The following is a 14,450-nucleotide window of genomic DNA, read 5'->3' on the forward strand; positions in this document are numbered from 1 at the left end:
ATCTGGTCACAATCTGGAACAAACTCCTCAGTCTATGTTTAAATGTTCCCACATTTTCAGCTTCAACCACTTCACTGGTGAGTTTGTTCAGATTGTGACAACTCTCTGTGTGAAGAAGAGTCTCGTGTTTTCCATTTTGAATGCCTTGAAGCCCAATTTCCATTTGTGTCCCTGAGTGCGTGTGTCCCTGCTGATCTGGAAAAGCTCCTCTGGTTTGATGTGGTCGATGCCTTTCATGATTTTGAAGACTTGAATCAAGTCCCCACGTAGTCTCCTCTGTTCCAGGGTGAAAAGGTTCAGTTCCATTAGTCTCTCAGTAGGACATTCCCTTCAGACCTGGAATAAGTCTGGTTGCTCTCCTCTGAACTGCCTCTAGAGCAGCGATATCTTTCTTGAAGTGTGGACTTTTGACAATATACCCTAACATCCTGTTTGCCTTTTTTATTGCTTCCCCACATTGTTTGGATGGGGAGAGTGAGGAGTCCACATAGACTCCTAGGTCTTTCTCATGCGTTACTTAATCTAGTTCTATTCCTCCCATAGTGTAATTATAGTGGACATTTGTGTTACCTGCATGTAATACCTTGCACTTGTCCACATTGAATTTCATCTGCCAGGTGTCGGCCCACAACTGAATATTATTTAAATCTCTTTGAATAGCCTGTGCTGCCGAGATTGTATCTGCTGAGTCACCTATTTTAGTATCATCTGCAAATCTGATTAGTTTGCTAACTATCCCAGAGTCCAGATCAGTAATATAGATTCGAAAAATCAAAGGCCCTAATACTGATCCCTGTGGAACTCCACTAACAACCTCACTCCAGTTAGAAGCGACTCCTCTAAATCGACACCCTCTGTTTCCTATACATCAACCAGTTCATGATCCATCTACTTACATTACCCTGAATGCCTGCAGCTTCCAATCTGAGGATCAGTCTTTGGTGTGGAACCTTATCAAAAGCTTTTTGAAAATCTAACTATATAATATCATATGCTTTCACATGATCTACAGCTGCAGTTACATGTTCAAAAAATTATAATAAATTAGGTAAAATCATGCCTCATCACCTGACCCAATTAATCTTTATTTAAAACCAGCCAATCCTTAGTAATGCGGTAAGGCCACTGCACTTCTGTGTGAAAGACCCGAGCTTCAATCCTGCTGTAGCCGAAACCCCAGATACAAAATATTAGTAGAAATTAATCTTTACTGCAATGGAATGTGCGGTGTTCATTTTACAACCTTGTGATCTGTTTAAATTACTGGAATGATTATTCCTTTAAATATTCTGAAGAATATGGGATGGAAATGAAATACTTTATCCTTTATGTTCACATAACATTATGTTAAAAGACCAATTTACACTGTAACAGGAGATGAGTTTAAGGTCATCAGTAACATCACAAAGGTTTGCACTGCAGTTAACTAACACACACTATATGTAATTAAGCCACACTACTTGTTAAGTGTATGTAAGCTTGTGCTGTAATTACATTATCGATACATATATATATATATATATATATATATATATATAATCTTTAACTATACATACAATTCATGATCAATTCACTAGTGTTATTGTGTAATTACAATGTAAGTACACTGTAGTAAGGGTACTGTATTACAAAGTGTTTCCATTATACTTTGGTGACAAAGCATGATTTTTGAGGCACTTTTTTGGACATGTACACATTGACACATTTTCACATTACCTTTATTGAACTACAGATCAAAGATGCTAATGAGGACTGCTGCCTTTTGAATCAATCAATCCAGTCGCAATACCAGGTATTGACCAGCAGGTGTCACTATGGAGAGACTGTATCGAGCGCTTCAAAGCAGTAAACCTTGTTTCGGTACAGTAGCTTCAAGTAGTTCAATGCTTCGGATAGCTTCTTTACTTCCATCACTAACTCCAACTCCCTGGTGCGTCACCACCATCATGGGGTCCATGACAATTCGTCCCTGACAATTCGTCCCTGTCAATTCTCCCCAGCGACAATTCGCCCCCCACAATAATTGGTCCCAGCGACAATTCATCCCTGTGACAGTTCGTCCCCGCATCAATGTGCCTTCATAACAACTCATCCACGACAAACAATTTGCCCCCACGTCAATTCGCCCCGATCATTATAGCTCTCCACTTGAGCATTTGTAACCATGAGTGCATTCACTTATTACAGAGCCATAGAACACACATATGTGTATACAGTGAGGGAAAAAGTATTTGATCCCCTGCTGATTTTGTACGTTTGCCCACTGACAAAGAAATGATCAGTCTATAATTTTAATGGTAGGTGTATTTTAACAGTTAGAGACAGAATAACAGCAAAAAAATCAAGAAATACGCATTTCAAAAAAGTTATAAATTGATTTGCATGTTAATGAGGGAAATAAGTATTTGATCCCCTATCAATCAGCAAGATTTCTGGCTCCCAGGTCTCTTAAAGGGAGTGCTCCTAATCTCAGCTCGTTACCTGTATAAAAGACACCTGTCCACAGAAGCAATCAATCAATCAGATTCCAAACTCTCCACCATGGCCAAGACCAAAGAGCTGTCCAAGGATGTCAGGGACAAGATTGTAGACCTACACAAGGCTGGAATGGGCTACAAGACCATCGCCAAGCAGCTTGGTGAGAAGGTGACAACAGTTGGTGCGATTATTCGCAAATGGAAGAAACACAAAATAACTGTCAGTCTCCCTCGGTCTGGGGCTCCATGCAAGATCTCACCTCGTGGAGTTTCAATGATCATGAGAACGGTGAGGAATCAGCGCAGAACTACATGGGAGGATCTTGTTAATGATCTCAAGGCAGCTGGGACCATAGTCACCAAGAAAACAATTGGTAACACACTATGCCGTGAAGGACTGAAATCCTGCAGTGCCTGCAAGGTCCCCCTGCTCAAGAAAGCACATGTACAGGCCCGTCTGAAGTTTGTCAATGAACATCTGAATGATTCAGATGAGAACTGGGTGAAAGTGTTGTGGTCAGATGAGACCAAAATCAAGCTCTTTGGCATCAACTCAACTCGCCGTGTTTGGAGGAGGAGGAATGACCCCAAGAACACCATCCCCACCATCAAACATGGAGGTGGAAACATGGAGGTGTTTTTCTGCTAAGGGGACAGGACAACTGCACCGCAACAAAGGGACGATGGACAGGGCCATGTACCATCAAATCTTGGGTGAGAACCTCCTTCCTTCAGCCAGGGCATTGAAAATGGGTCGTGGATGGGTATTCCAGCATGTCAATGACCCAAACACACAGCCAAGGCAACAAATGAGTGGCTCAAGAAGAAGCACATTAAGGTCCTGGTCTCCAGACCTTAATCCCATAGAAAATATGTGGAGGGAGCTGAAGGTTCGAGTTGCCGAATGTCAGCCTCGAAATCTTAATGACTTGGAGAGGATCTGCAAAGAGGAGTGGGACAAAATCCCTCCTGAGATGTGTGCAAACCTGGTGACAACTACAAGAAACGTTTGACCTCTGTGATTGCCAACAAGGGTTTTGCCACCAAGTACTAAGTCAAAGGGGTCAAATACTTATTTCCCTCATTAACATGCAAATCAATGTATAATTTTATTGAAATGCATCTTTCTGGATTTGTTTGTTGTTATTCTGTCTCTCACTGTTAAAATACACCTACCATTAAAATTATAGACTGAGCATTTCTTTGTCAGTGGGCAAACGTACAAAATCAGCAGGGGATCAAATACTTTTTTCCCTCACTGTATATAGTAGGCATGCTATATAAATATATATACATATATAAATACACACAGACACATTATAATAAATAATACAAAATAGTTGTGTATGTTTTTAATTTATACATTAATTTGAGACTATAAAGCCAATAATTAAGTTTTATACAATTAGTCAGAACAGCTGGCAGCGAGGGCTGCAGCCTACTTTTCATGTTAAAGTTGTACAGCAGTTGGTACAGTGGTTATTGCCTTAAACCACAAACATCCCTCCCTAGCCCAACACAATAATACCCCCCACACACACACAAGCCAGGATTGCTACAATTGGAATAAATGCTCAAATGTTTTTTCCACCTGGAGCACCTGGTCAAGATGAGAACCACCAACTAGAAGTGCATCAAGTGGTCCATGGTGCTTTTCTATTACATGACTGCAAAGACATGTTTTGCAAAGGTCTACCTCGGCTGTCACAAGCATTTCTGCCCAGAGTATAGAATGACACAAATAGTGTGCTTTACCTGTCTTCAGATCAGTGAAGAAATAACAGAACAAACATGACTAGTTTGGTCCAAATAACTGCCCAAAACATACAAAACCATGTGGTTTTAAACCACTAATTTGGCTGTGAATGTGGTGCAAATGTTCAAATAAATGCTAATTTTGGGGATATAAAACCATTTACTTGTTTTACAAAAGGTTAATAAAAGAAAAAAGTGTTACTGTTTGACAGAAAGTGTAATTTTTCCATCATTTCGAATTGGGGTAAAAAAAAATGCCTTCGTTGACACTTTCAAGCTGAGACCCCATTAATGTCCAAGAAGAGCGCAATTTGCTCGAGGGTAAATGAATTGGCTGAGACTGGGGGGGACGAAACTGTACTACCGAAAGTAAACCTTGCCGTAAAAAAGACTTGTGTGTAAAGAAGCAGAGATCAGACCTGTTCAGTTGAGTAATGAGATCTGAAATGATTTAGTGGTTTCAAACTAACACTGTTGCTGTAAATCAGATTGTGCTCCCGCTGCTGCTTGAATTTATTTCCTCTCTAATTGGTGTGAGGTAGAATCAAAGAGAAAGCCAGGATGAACAAGAGTCAATATATTAGTTTATGCACATGTAGTTAAAATCATTAAAATCCTGTTATGGCAATACATTTAAAATTTGAATACATTTAGAATTATAGTTAATTGACTGTAAGGAGTTTTGAAATAATGCATTAAAGACCATTTTATTGACATACTACTATAGCCTAAAAAAAAGGCGTATTAGTATTGGTGGAATCATGTTCTGTGTATTAATTTAATTTACTGAAATGTAGTGTTATTCAGTCAAGCTATGCAACTTCTTACAGCCACAAATAAAATTAAGCACGTTTGATTAAGGGGAGGATTCATAATATACGTCACTGTGTCGGCAACTCCCAGTAACGTATTAAATTGTATAGAGCCATAAATGTTGAAGGCACAGTAATACACAAATACATATTTACCATTACAAATTATGATGCTCTATTTTATAGTGATTTCTGTGTTTTCTCTCCTGATGGGTGAGTTTTTCTTCGGTTTTATGTCGTGACTTATGTTATACATATGAATATGTTAAGGTTTCTCTTTTTTTTTTTTTTTTAGGAGACGTGGTCCCCCAGGTAACTCACCCCAAACCCTATATAATAGCTACACCGGGAAAAAGTAAACGCGTGGAATGTGAATTTGGTGGTTCGCTGTCGTTCAGCAGTACAATCCTTCACTGGTACAGACAACGAGAGGGGGAAGCGATAGAAAGGATTTTATACCAACCAGCTGGAAAGGACGAAAATATAAACGATCCCAATTTCAAGGAAAGGTTTGCAGCTGGAAAACAACAGCAAAAAAGCATCCTAATCATCTCAAGCGTTCAGCGGAGCGATGCTGCCACATATTACTGTGCGTACTGGGATTCACACAGTTTTTATATTCAGCGGAAATCCTCACAATAACTACTCAAATGTCTAGTCAATCAAAATGTCTGAACAATATACATATCACATTTGCTCCGTGTCTGTTGCAGCCTAGACTAACTACAGCTATAATTTTAACCACTAAAATCATTAATAACTACTACATACTGTTCATTTTGAGATTTAGGACCGGATTAAATCAAAACTTTGACCCACCGGCTAATAGAAAGCTACAGAACTGTACTCAATTTTTAGTAATATGCAACTTTCTTCTAATCATAAATGTAACCGCTATGATGTATAGGTTTGTAGTTTTCTATTAGCAGGTGGGTCAAAGTTTTTATTTAATCCGGCCCTTAATCCCTGTATAATAAATATGATTTTTGCCTATACATTAAAAGTCTCAGACACTTCTTCATCTGTATTAACCCATCTATTTAGCTCACATTCTCTAAAACATAAGATCACTACACTTTTAGAACATGTTACATGTACATGTAACACATTCCGTGTTTGTTCAAGGAGAACACAACTATTTACAAATTACAACCCAATGTGCACGTTGAATGCAATTTGTTTTCTCCATACACACTTGACTTAAAAAGACACATTGCATTGTGTTTTGGTGAATTTTAACACAACATTGTCGTCCTTGAACAAATAATGTTTTAAATGTAACACATTAGTTCTAAGTGTTCTGTGATATGTTTCTCTGCCGCCGTTTCGGAAATAGAGAGAACCTGAAAATGTAACTATCTTGCAGCTGCAGCATGGGATTTTGACTTGGTCCTTCTTCACGTAAAAAATAACAAATAAAAATAAAAATAAGCATGGTAAATATTTGACACTTCACCAAAAAATATCACTCTGAATTACAGAGCTCAATACTGTACGCTATTCACAAGTACTACTATTACCACGACTACTCTAATATTTCAACACCCTTATGAATAGCGGCTACACTGTTGCACTGGTGAGGCATTCACACACAATACCTGTCTCCTGAGATTGGTTTATAGATCTCTGCCATTTCCTGTCATGATTCAAATTACCCACCCAAAAAGTACCAGTAGCACAGTAGTCCACACACACAAGCAACAATATCATACAAGAAAACATGTTCCTGCTTTCACACATCACTATTTATTCCGTTTTTATAGGTAAGGAAAATATAGTTTCTATCTGGGTCAATCAATCGATCTATTTGTATAATTGTATGTATTTTATCAATTGCACTTTCTGTCTTCATTTCAGTTGCTGTCGCAGCGCTGCATTTGGAACAAACAAAAATGACTTTGACGAAAATGGCGAACAGAACTTCTCGCATTACCTGCAAGTACGTGGGCTCAGATTTTCAAGGCACTTATATCCACTGGTATCAGAAGAAAGAAGGTGAAGCTATGAGACGCATTCTGTATATACATACAGTGGATGTAGATCCTACATATGACCAAACCAATGACAAAGTAGTTTTCAAAGCCACCAAAAATACTAATGGGGAGAGTGATCTTATAATACACAAAGCACAAACCAGCCATTCCGCCACATATTTCTGTGCCTGCTGGGACTCCCACAGTGACACAGATGTCAGTAAATCAGCACAGACCCCTCAAAGGCCAATTTCCTTTAAATAACAGTAAACCCCACTCTAGTGTAGAAGTGGCGCAGGTGCTGCCACAGAAATGTGTGAAACAAGAGGAATTAATGAATTAAAGGTGGGGGGGATTAAAATATATTACAATACAATAAAACTCTACAGTTGTTTAAACTACCACTCACAGAGCAACAATTATAAAATGTAATGTGCGATGACACTGGTGAACATGCACGTATATACAGTAGCCACTATACATTTTATCCATGTTGTGCATTTTGTTAAAAAGGCTTACTCTGTGTTATTTAATATCCACTTAAACGATTTGTTCAGGAGATATGGTGCGATCTGTCCGTCTCCGGTCTGGACTCTGAAAATCGATACACCAGAAACTCTGGGTGAAAAAACAATAATACAAAAATAAACATAATAATCTAATCTTTGGGTCTACTTCAATGTATTTCCCCCTGATGGATATTATACAAGTTATTATTTTCAATATGTAAACTACATATTCAGCAGCTACATTTCAAACTGACTCTGAACATGAGCATAGCCTTAGTAGTGGTTATTCATTTATCAGCTCAATCTACTGTTGAGATCTGACATCTTTCATATTTAGAGGAGTATATATGTATCAGTGAGGAAAACACCTCATGCGTGGCCCTCTGCGATTGGTTGACGTATCCGTCATTTCCTTTCTGATCTCAAACAAAATGGTCGGGCATTTAAGCAAATTTAATTAAAGTCACACATGCAAAGCCCTACATGAACAAAAAAACATGATTCTCACTTCTTGCATATTATTCCCTTTGCTATTCCTGGGTAAGCCGATATTACATTTATTAATTTCTAAGGAGCACAAAGTATGCAGCTTAATATTTTTTTTCTGTTTTTAATTGCAGCCGCCGAGACAGCAGTGACCCTGGAGCAGGATCAATTAACTGTGACGAAATCGAAATCTAAAACTGCCCGGATTAGGTGCAAAGTCTTTGGAACAGATGCCACCAGTGCAACCATCCACTGGTACCAGCAGAAAGACGGGGAAGCTTTGAAGCGAATTCTTTACATAGCTGGTGCAGCCCCTACGAAGGACCCAGACTTTATCAGCTCTACTTTCAGTGCTGACAAAAACTCAAAAGAGTCCAATCTTATCATTCAAAATGTACAACAGGAAAGCCATTCTGCAACATACTATTGTGCCTATTGGGACTCTCACAGTGATACACAAACCATAGGCAGACTGTACATAAACCATCTTACTTTGAACTGATATAATATTATTTGAAATCTAAGTAAAACATCTCAATATAGTTTTTCCTGTAATGTATTGTAAATATTAAGTTATTGATACAAACATGTATCAACATCCATTTTTAGACAACAAACCCTAATATATAATATTGCCTATTGTGATCAGATTTATGTATAGAACCCGGAATGAATAAATGAGAAAAAAGCATCATGACAAACGGGTCGGAGCAGAGATGATGTGATGTGATTTGATGAATTAATAGTGTATCTAATTGCACAGTTAGTTGGCGCAGCGTTACTCGCAGCTTACTTTGGATACCAGTAACGTTAGCTCATTAAAGAGCTAGAGTCAATGTCAGTTACTTTTACCTTTAACTCATTAGGGATGTTGGAAAGACTATTCAGCTGTTTGGGGATTAACCTGACCTATAATGTGTTGAAGGGCAGTGGAAATTGGTTTTGTAGTGACTCCCCTAGCTTTACGTATTTTCCGTTTTTGCTCCATTGTCGGCCCTTAACAATCAGCCAATCGGAGCTGCCACGCCTGGAGATCATACACTTCATGAGTTTTGAACATACGTTTCCTCTGGCGTTTTATGTGTAGGTTGGTGCTGGAAAAGTTATAGTTTAGGTTTACAAAACAAAGACTAATTGTTTATTATGTATATGATTGGGTGCGTGCAGCAAAATGTAGATGTTTGTTCAGGTGTGGTATAAGTTATTTGCGCTACATATTGAGAACAGCGATGCTAGTCTGTTAGCCGGCTGAGTCATTATCTACTGCGTTGATTTATAATCTATTATTTATTACCGTTATCTACTGTTGACATGTTTATTGAATTGAAGACAGTGTATTATCGATATGTATAACGGTTATAAGTATATAAGATTTAACAAGAAAACAACTACTATTCAACCTGGTTTTGGCCACGATTCATCAAGGTCGAAATACACGTTGCTTTCCGGTTGAATAGACGTCGTGAGAGTCAATACAATCAAACAGACCCCCAGATAACAAACACAATATCCTCTCAAACACATGTATTTCACAAGTCAGTACTTTTTTCATGGGTGTATTTTGAGTGACAAAATTCCCTTTAATAAATATAACAAAGATATATATCCGTTAATATACATACATAAATACACACACACACACACACACACACACACACACACACATATATATATGAAAGCGGGAAAGCCTCTAAACTAGAACAAAGCCTGGGAAGAATCTCCATTTTAACTTAAGCTGACTGGAGGAAGGTTTGCTATATACAGTAGAAATGGATGAAGGTATATAACTAGAATTTAAGCACATTCCTCTAAATGAAAAATATTTGTGAGTTTCGTTAATTTAAATAAGTAATTAGCGGCTAGTTTAACTCAAATATTTTACTAGCAGAATATTTCAGTGCATGATAACAAAATTGTATTATGTGCATTAATCAAATGTATTATCAAAATAGTAACTACAATTAAAATATTTTATCAGTGACTGCTGACAATTTGAAATTAAAAAATATATATGTTTGTTTTTGTTTTGTTTTTGTTTTTATTTCACTTTAATTCAACTGGAGACCTGTATAAAACATATTGGAGAAAATGTGGGTGTGTATAAAAGTGCTTTCTAACCATAACTTGCATGGAACTAGTTTTAAAAAGATTGATAGCTTTTTTATAATCTGTTTTTCAGGTGGTTTAATATACACTCTTAGAAGTAATGTGTAGAAATTCTACACAAAACATGTGTTAATAGTACTGTGACACATTTAGTGTTATTTTCTACACAATATGTGCAGGGCTGTCTTTCTTGTAACTTCAGCCAAAAAGATGATGTTTGGAATTTTTATTCTAGGTTCATCCTGAAGCAATACAGTGTTTTTTCCTCTACTGTTCTTGTATAGTTAACATAAAGAAACTGTATTTTAGTTGTTTTATTTTCTTCTCTCCCCAGATTAACTCTGTCATCACTCACTCTCTCTCTTTTTGTGTTGTCATTTGCATTTGCTGATTAAATTGATGTTTAAGGAATGTTGACAATTCGACATTGATTCCATTTGCAAATACAACCAATTTTCAATGTATATTCAACGTTAAAATATGACATTGAAACAACATTGTTTCTAATGTATTTTGGCTGCTGGGTTAGCTCTGCTGTCAGAACTGTGTATATTTGTATTATTATTTTTTGCATGATTATTGGTTATATTGATTATTATACGACTGATTATGTTATTGTTATTTATTTGTAGACTCACACATACATATTCATCAAACTTAATATTACAGTTACTGAAGACACTGTTTTGGATGCATTGCTAGTGATGCAATAAAGGGACACTGTTTGGAGTGAATGAGAATTGTGCATCCACTTATTTATAATTCGTTTTATGTCACTTGTTTGCTGCAAGAAAGGCAAGGCAAGTTAGGCTGTAGGACAATGCTACATTATGCATATTGCACTAAGGTGTATGTAATATAGTTTTTTTTTCGTGCAATACTGTTATTTATATTGTATTTATTATTTGTTTTATGTAACTTGTTTCTTTAATACTGTTTTCATTTTGTGTTTTATTGTTTGTTTCTAAAATGAAGAAAATCTCAATGACATAAAGCTATGCAGTTTCTGTGTGAGTGTATGAACACAATGATTGGTGGTGGAATTGGCTGCTATGCAAGGGGCACCAGCTAAAATCTTGCCTAGGGCACCAAATTGGTCAGGGCCGGCCCTGATGTCGCCTCACTTGAATCGTTTGCTCTTTTCTACTTTTCATTGCAGTCTGCTGCAACAGCATGGTGGGCTCCCAGCCTATCCTCTTTGCCAGGCTGCACTCTGGTTCATTGTAGGCAAAGGGTCATTGACAACCACAAGTTGGGTGATGGCCATAGAAATATTCACAAAAAGCTGAACCTACCAGTTTCCACCTTAGTGTCCATCATCTAGAATTTAAAGGATGCTGGAACAGCTGTTACCTTGCCAGGAAGAGCATCAGTGTTTCCCTTACTTTTATACCACACCCCTTGAATGACAGAAACAAATAAATAAAAATACACCTCCCCCATCAACAATCCACTGGCACCCCTCCCTGTCCACCGTAAACATTCTGCTAGCATTCCACCCCTACCCCCGCCACTTTGGGGAATAATTCAGTAACACACGTCCTGTCTATGCACATTTCTGGGGAAAACACTGCACATGCAAGAAAATATTACCAATACACATGGTGAAATCAAACCCAAGAGCAATGATTGGTGATCGCCAAGAGAGTCTGGCATCATCAGTTTCAAATGTCTCAAGAAGTACCATTTGACATCAGCTGCATGAATCTTGTGATCAGATTGGTGATAAGAAATTGCAAGGAAAAACACTCTTCTGAAGGAAGCAGTATGAATTTACTCAACTGCAGCTCAATGACACTTGGGACTGTGTTTTATGGTCAGATGAAATAGAACATTTGCTTCATGGACATGTTCATCAGTGCATCAGCTTGATGCCAAAAAGTTGAAATTCATGTTTAGAACAATATAATCCCCTATGTGAAATACGGAGGTGTTTTCCTTAGATTTTTTTTTTACATCATCTGGTCCTGATGCACTTGTTAGAATCGAGAGAAAGATGGATTCAAGTGTGCAGCAGGACATTTTGGCCAAGAACCTGGTTCCCTCTTCTAAAAACTCAAGCTTGGTCAAAAAATGACTTTCCAGCATGATAATAATCCAAAACATGCATCCAAATCTATACAAAGAAATGGTTATGTAAATATTTAATTAAGGATGCATAAAATATTAATTTGAGGGGATTAAAATAATTGTAATCTTTCTTGAAAAGCATGCCATTGTTTGTAAAACATACAATGCTGCTGAGTTCAGTGTTTAACTCATTTTATTCCAGTAAAAAAGATTGCAGCCTTGCATTTCCTCTGTTAAATCAACTTTGCTACAATTGATCAAAGTGAATTCAATAGACAGGCATTGTATTCAGCAGAAATATTAACCAATATTTTATATTTTATCAATTTCTATTAATCACTATTTAATAAATGGTGTAATCTGAGTGTAAAAGTGTAAAATACACATTGAATTTTTTCTTTCTACCTTTTTCACTTTCTGTCTTTATATTGTATAATGTGTTTATATTTTTGAATTAAAACATTAAAGTTATTCTCAGAATCAAATTATGGTTTGAGACTATAAGTATATTGCTAAACAATACACCCCCAGTAGAGCTTTAAACCAGTTTATTTTCTGCCTTTGACTTCTGAGTTGTCACTGGTCACAGGCGTATGTCAATCAATTCATTTCTTGCTAACAATTCTGAATCCACTAATGACAGTGATGCCTGATGGTAATTGTGGTCTCTGAATGAAAAGCCGTTAAACGTGGTCCTCTGAGATTGGTTAGTTTGTCATAATAACTTCCTCTGAATGTGTAATACAAATATCTGAGCAGAAAAATAAATACATAAACCAAGCACACACTTCATCTTAATTTGAGAAGGAACCATGTGTTTAGTTCCAGGCAACGCTTTTCTTTTTATCTCTTTCATAGGTAAGTGGAGGTCTGTCTGTTCTAAATATTAGAGATCAAAGATATCTGACAATTTAACAATATTTCTCTGGCATTGCAGTGGCAACAATGACATTGGAACAGAAATCATCCCTGACAAGAAAGAGGGATAGAACTGCACTGATCACCTGTACTGCCTCTAATGTACCATCTAGCAGTGCTTATATTCACTGGTACCAAAAGAAGGACGGTGAAGCTTTTAAAAGGATACTTTACTTAAAGCTTGATGGTACAGGAGTAACTCAAGACTTAACCTATGGAAGCAAAGATTTCCAGGCTGAAAAACGTGGATCTGATGTGTATATTCTTAAAATAACATCTGTGAAGGACATCCATTCTGCCACATATTATTGTGCCTACTGGGACATACACAGTGATACAGATGCTTCAGGCAGTCCTTACAGAAACCCACAATGACTTCTACGTTTCTGGTTTAACCGTGGCTTTGGATCAGATTAAATAACTGTACTAGCCTCTTTTCTGTTCAAGTAAATTACAGTATCTGAGTGCTTCATGATTGTTACCACATCCAAGACAAGTGTAACCTCAGGCATGAAGAGGTGTTCAACTGAATTGTGGAAAATTCACATGAGAAAATTACAAAGTAAATAACATAAGTTCCATTTATTGAAAAAGAAAATGTGTATGAATTAATGCATGTTTATATAACGCATTAGCAAGAGCTAAACCACATATTAATTATTTTATATTACTTACATGGAATATTGCTTTAATATAAGTGATTTTTTTCTCATCAACATACACAATTATGCAGCATAAGGCCGAGTTAATGTGATCTAGAAACAAGTACAGAATATTGTGCTTTTTCATCCCTAAGGTGTGCAGTGAGTGTTTATGATTACAATTTATTATTGATTGATTCATAGGAATTAAACAACGACCATATGAATAACAAACACAAAATAATTACTTTAGTTGGTGTATTTATTATAGTAAGACTCAGTTTAGCAATTGTGAAAATAATGACTAAGATGTCTTTCCATTAAAGGTCAACTTTAACATCTCATCCTGTCTCAAAGTGTCCCTGTGAACACAGAGACATATAGCCACCTACAATTGTATATAATTATTGTATCGTTGAAGTGTTAAAGTTGCTAATGTCACAAATAATTTACTGATACACCCCTAATAACACATGACGACATAAAAACCTACTTTAAGGAAGTGCATTAGTTGTCCTTTAAAACAATAAACCGCAAAAGAGTATTGCGTGGCCCTCTGAGATTGGTTAATATTTAGTCATTTCCTTTCAGATCTCATTTCAAATATCAAGTTACCTAAGGAAATGAAGATTCTGTACCTACCTGCAGAGACCCCCATCAGCATGTTTCTTGCTTCATGTCTAATCGTATCTGCTCTGTTGCT

The 14,450-nt window shown here is 37.0% G+C and overlaps 1 protein-coding gene across 1 annotated transcript; it reads left to right on the forward strand.

Annotated features, from left to right (window-relative positions):
- The first annotated feature begins 7,967 nt into the window (after positions 1–7,967).
- LOC136711947 (uncharacterized) lies at positions 7,968–13,481 on the forward strand. Its single transcript, XM_066688542.1, has 3 exons — positions 7,968–8,066; positions 8,147–8,461; positions 13,126–13,481. Exons 1-3 carry the CDS (start codon positions 8,024–8,026, stop codon positions 13,479–13,481), a joined length of 714 nt encoding a protein of 237 aa, XP_066544639.1. The 5' UTR covers positions 7,968–8,023.
- Positions 13,482–14,450: the final 969 nt, after the last annotated feature.

This window comes from Amia ocellicauda, chromosome 2, assembly GCF_036373705.1.
Source record: "Amia ocellicauda isolate fAmiCal2 chromosome 2, fAmiCal2.hap1, whole genome shotgun sequence".
NCBI lineage: Eukaryota > Metazoa > Chordata > Actinopteri > Amiiformes > Amiidae > Amia > Amia ocellicauda.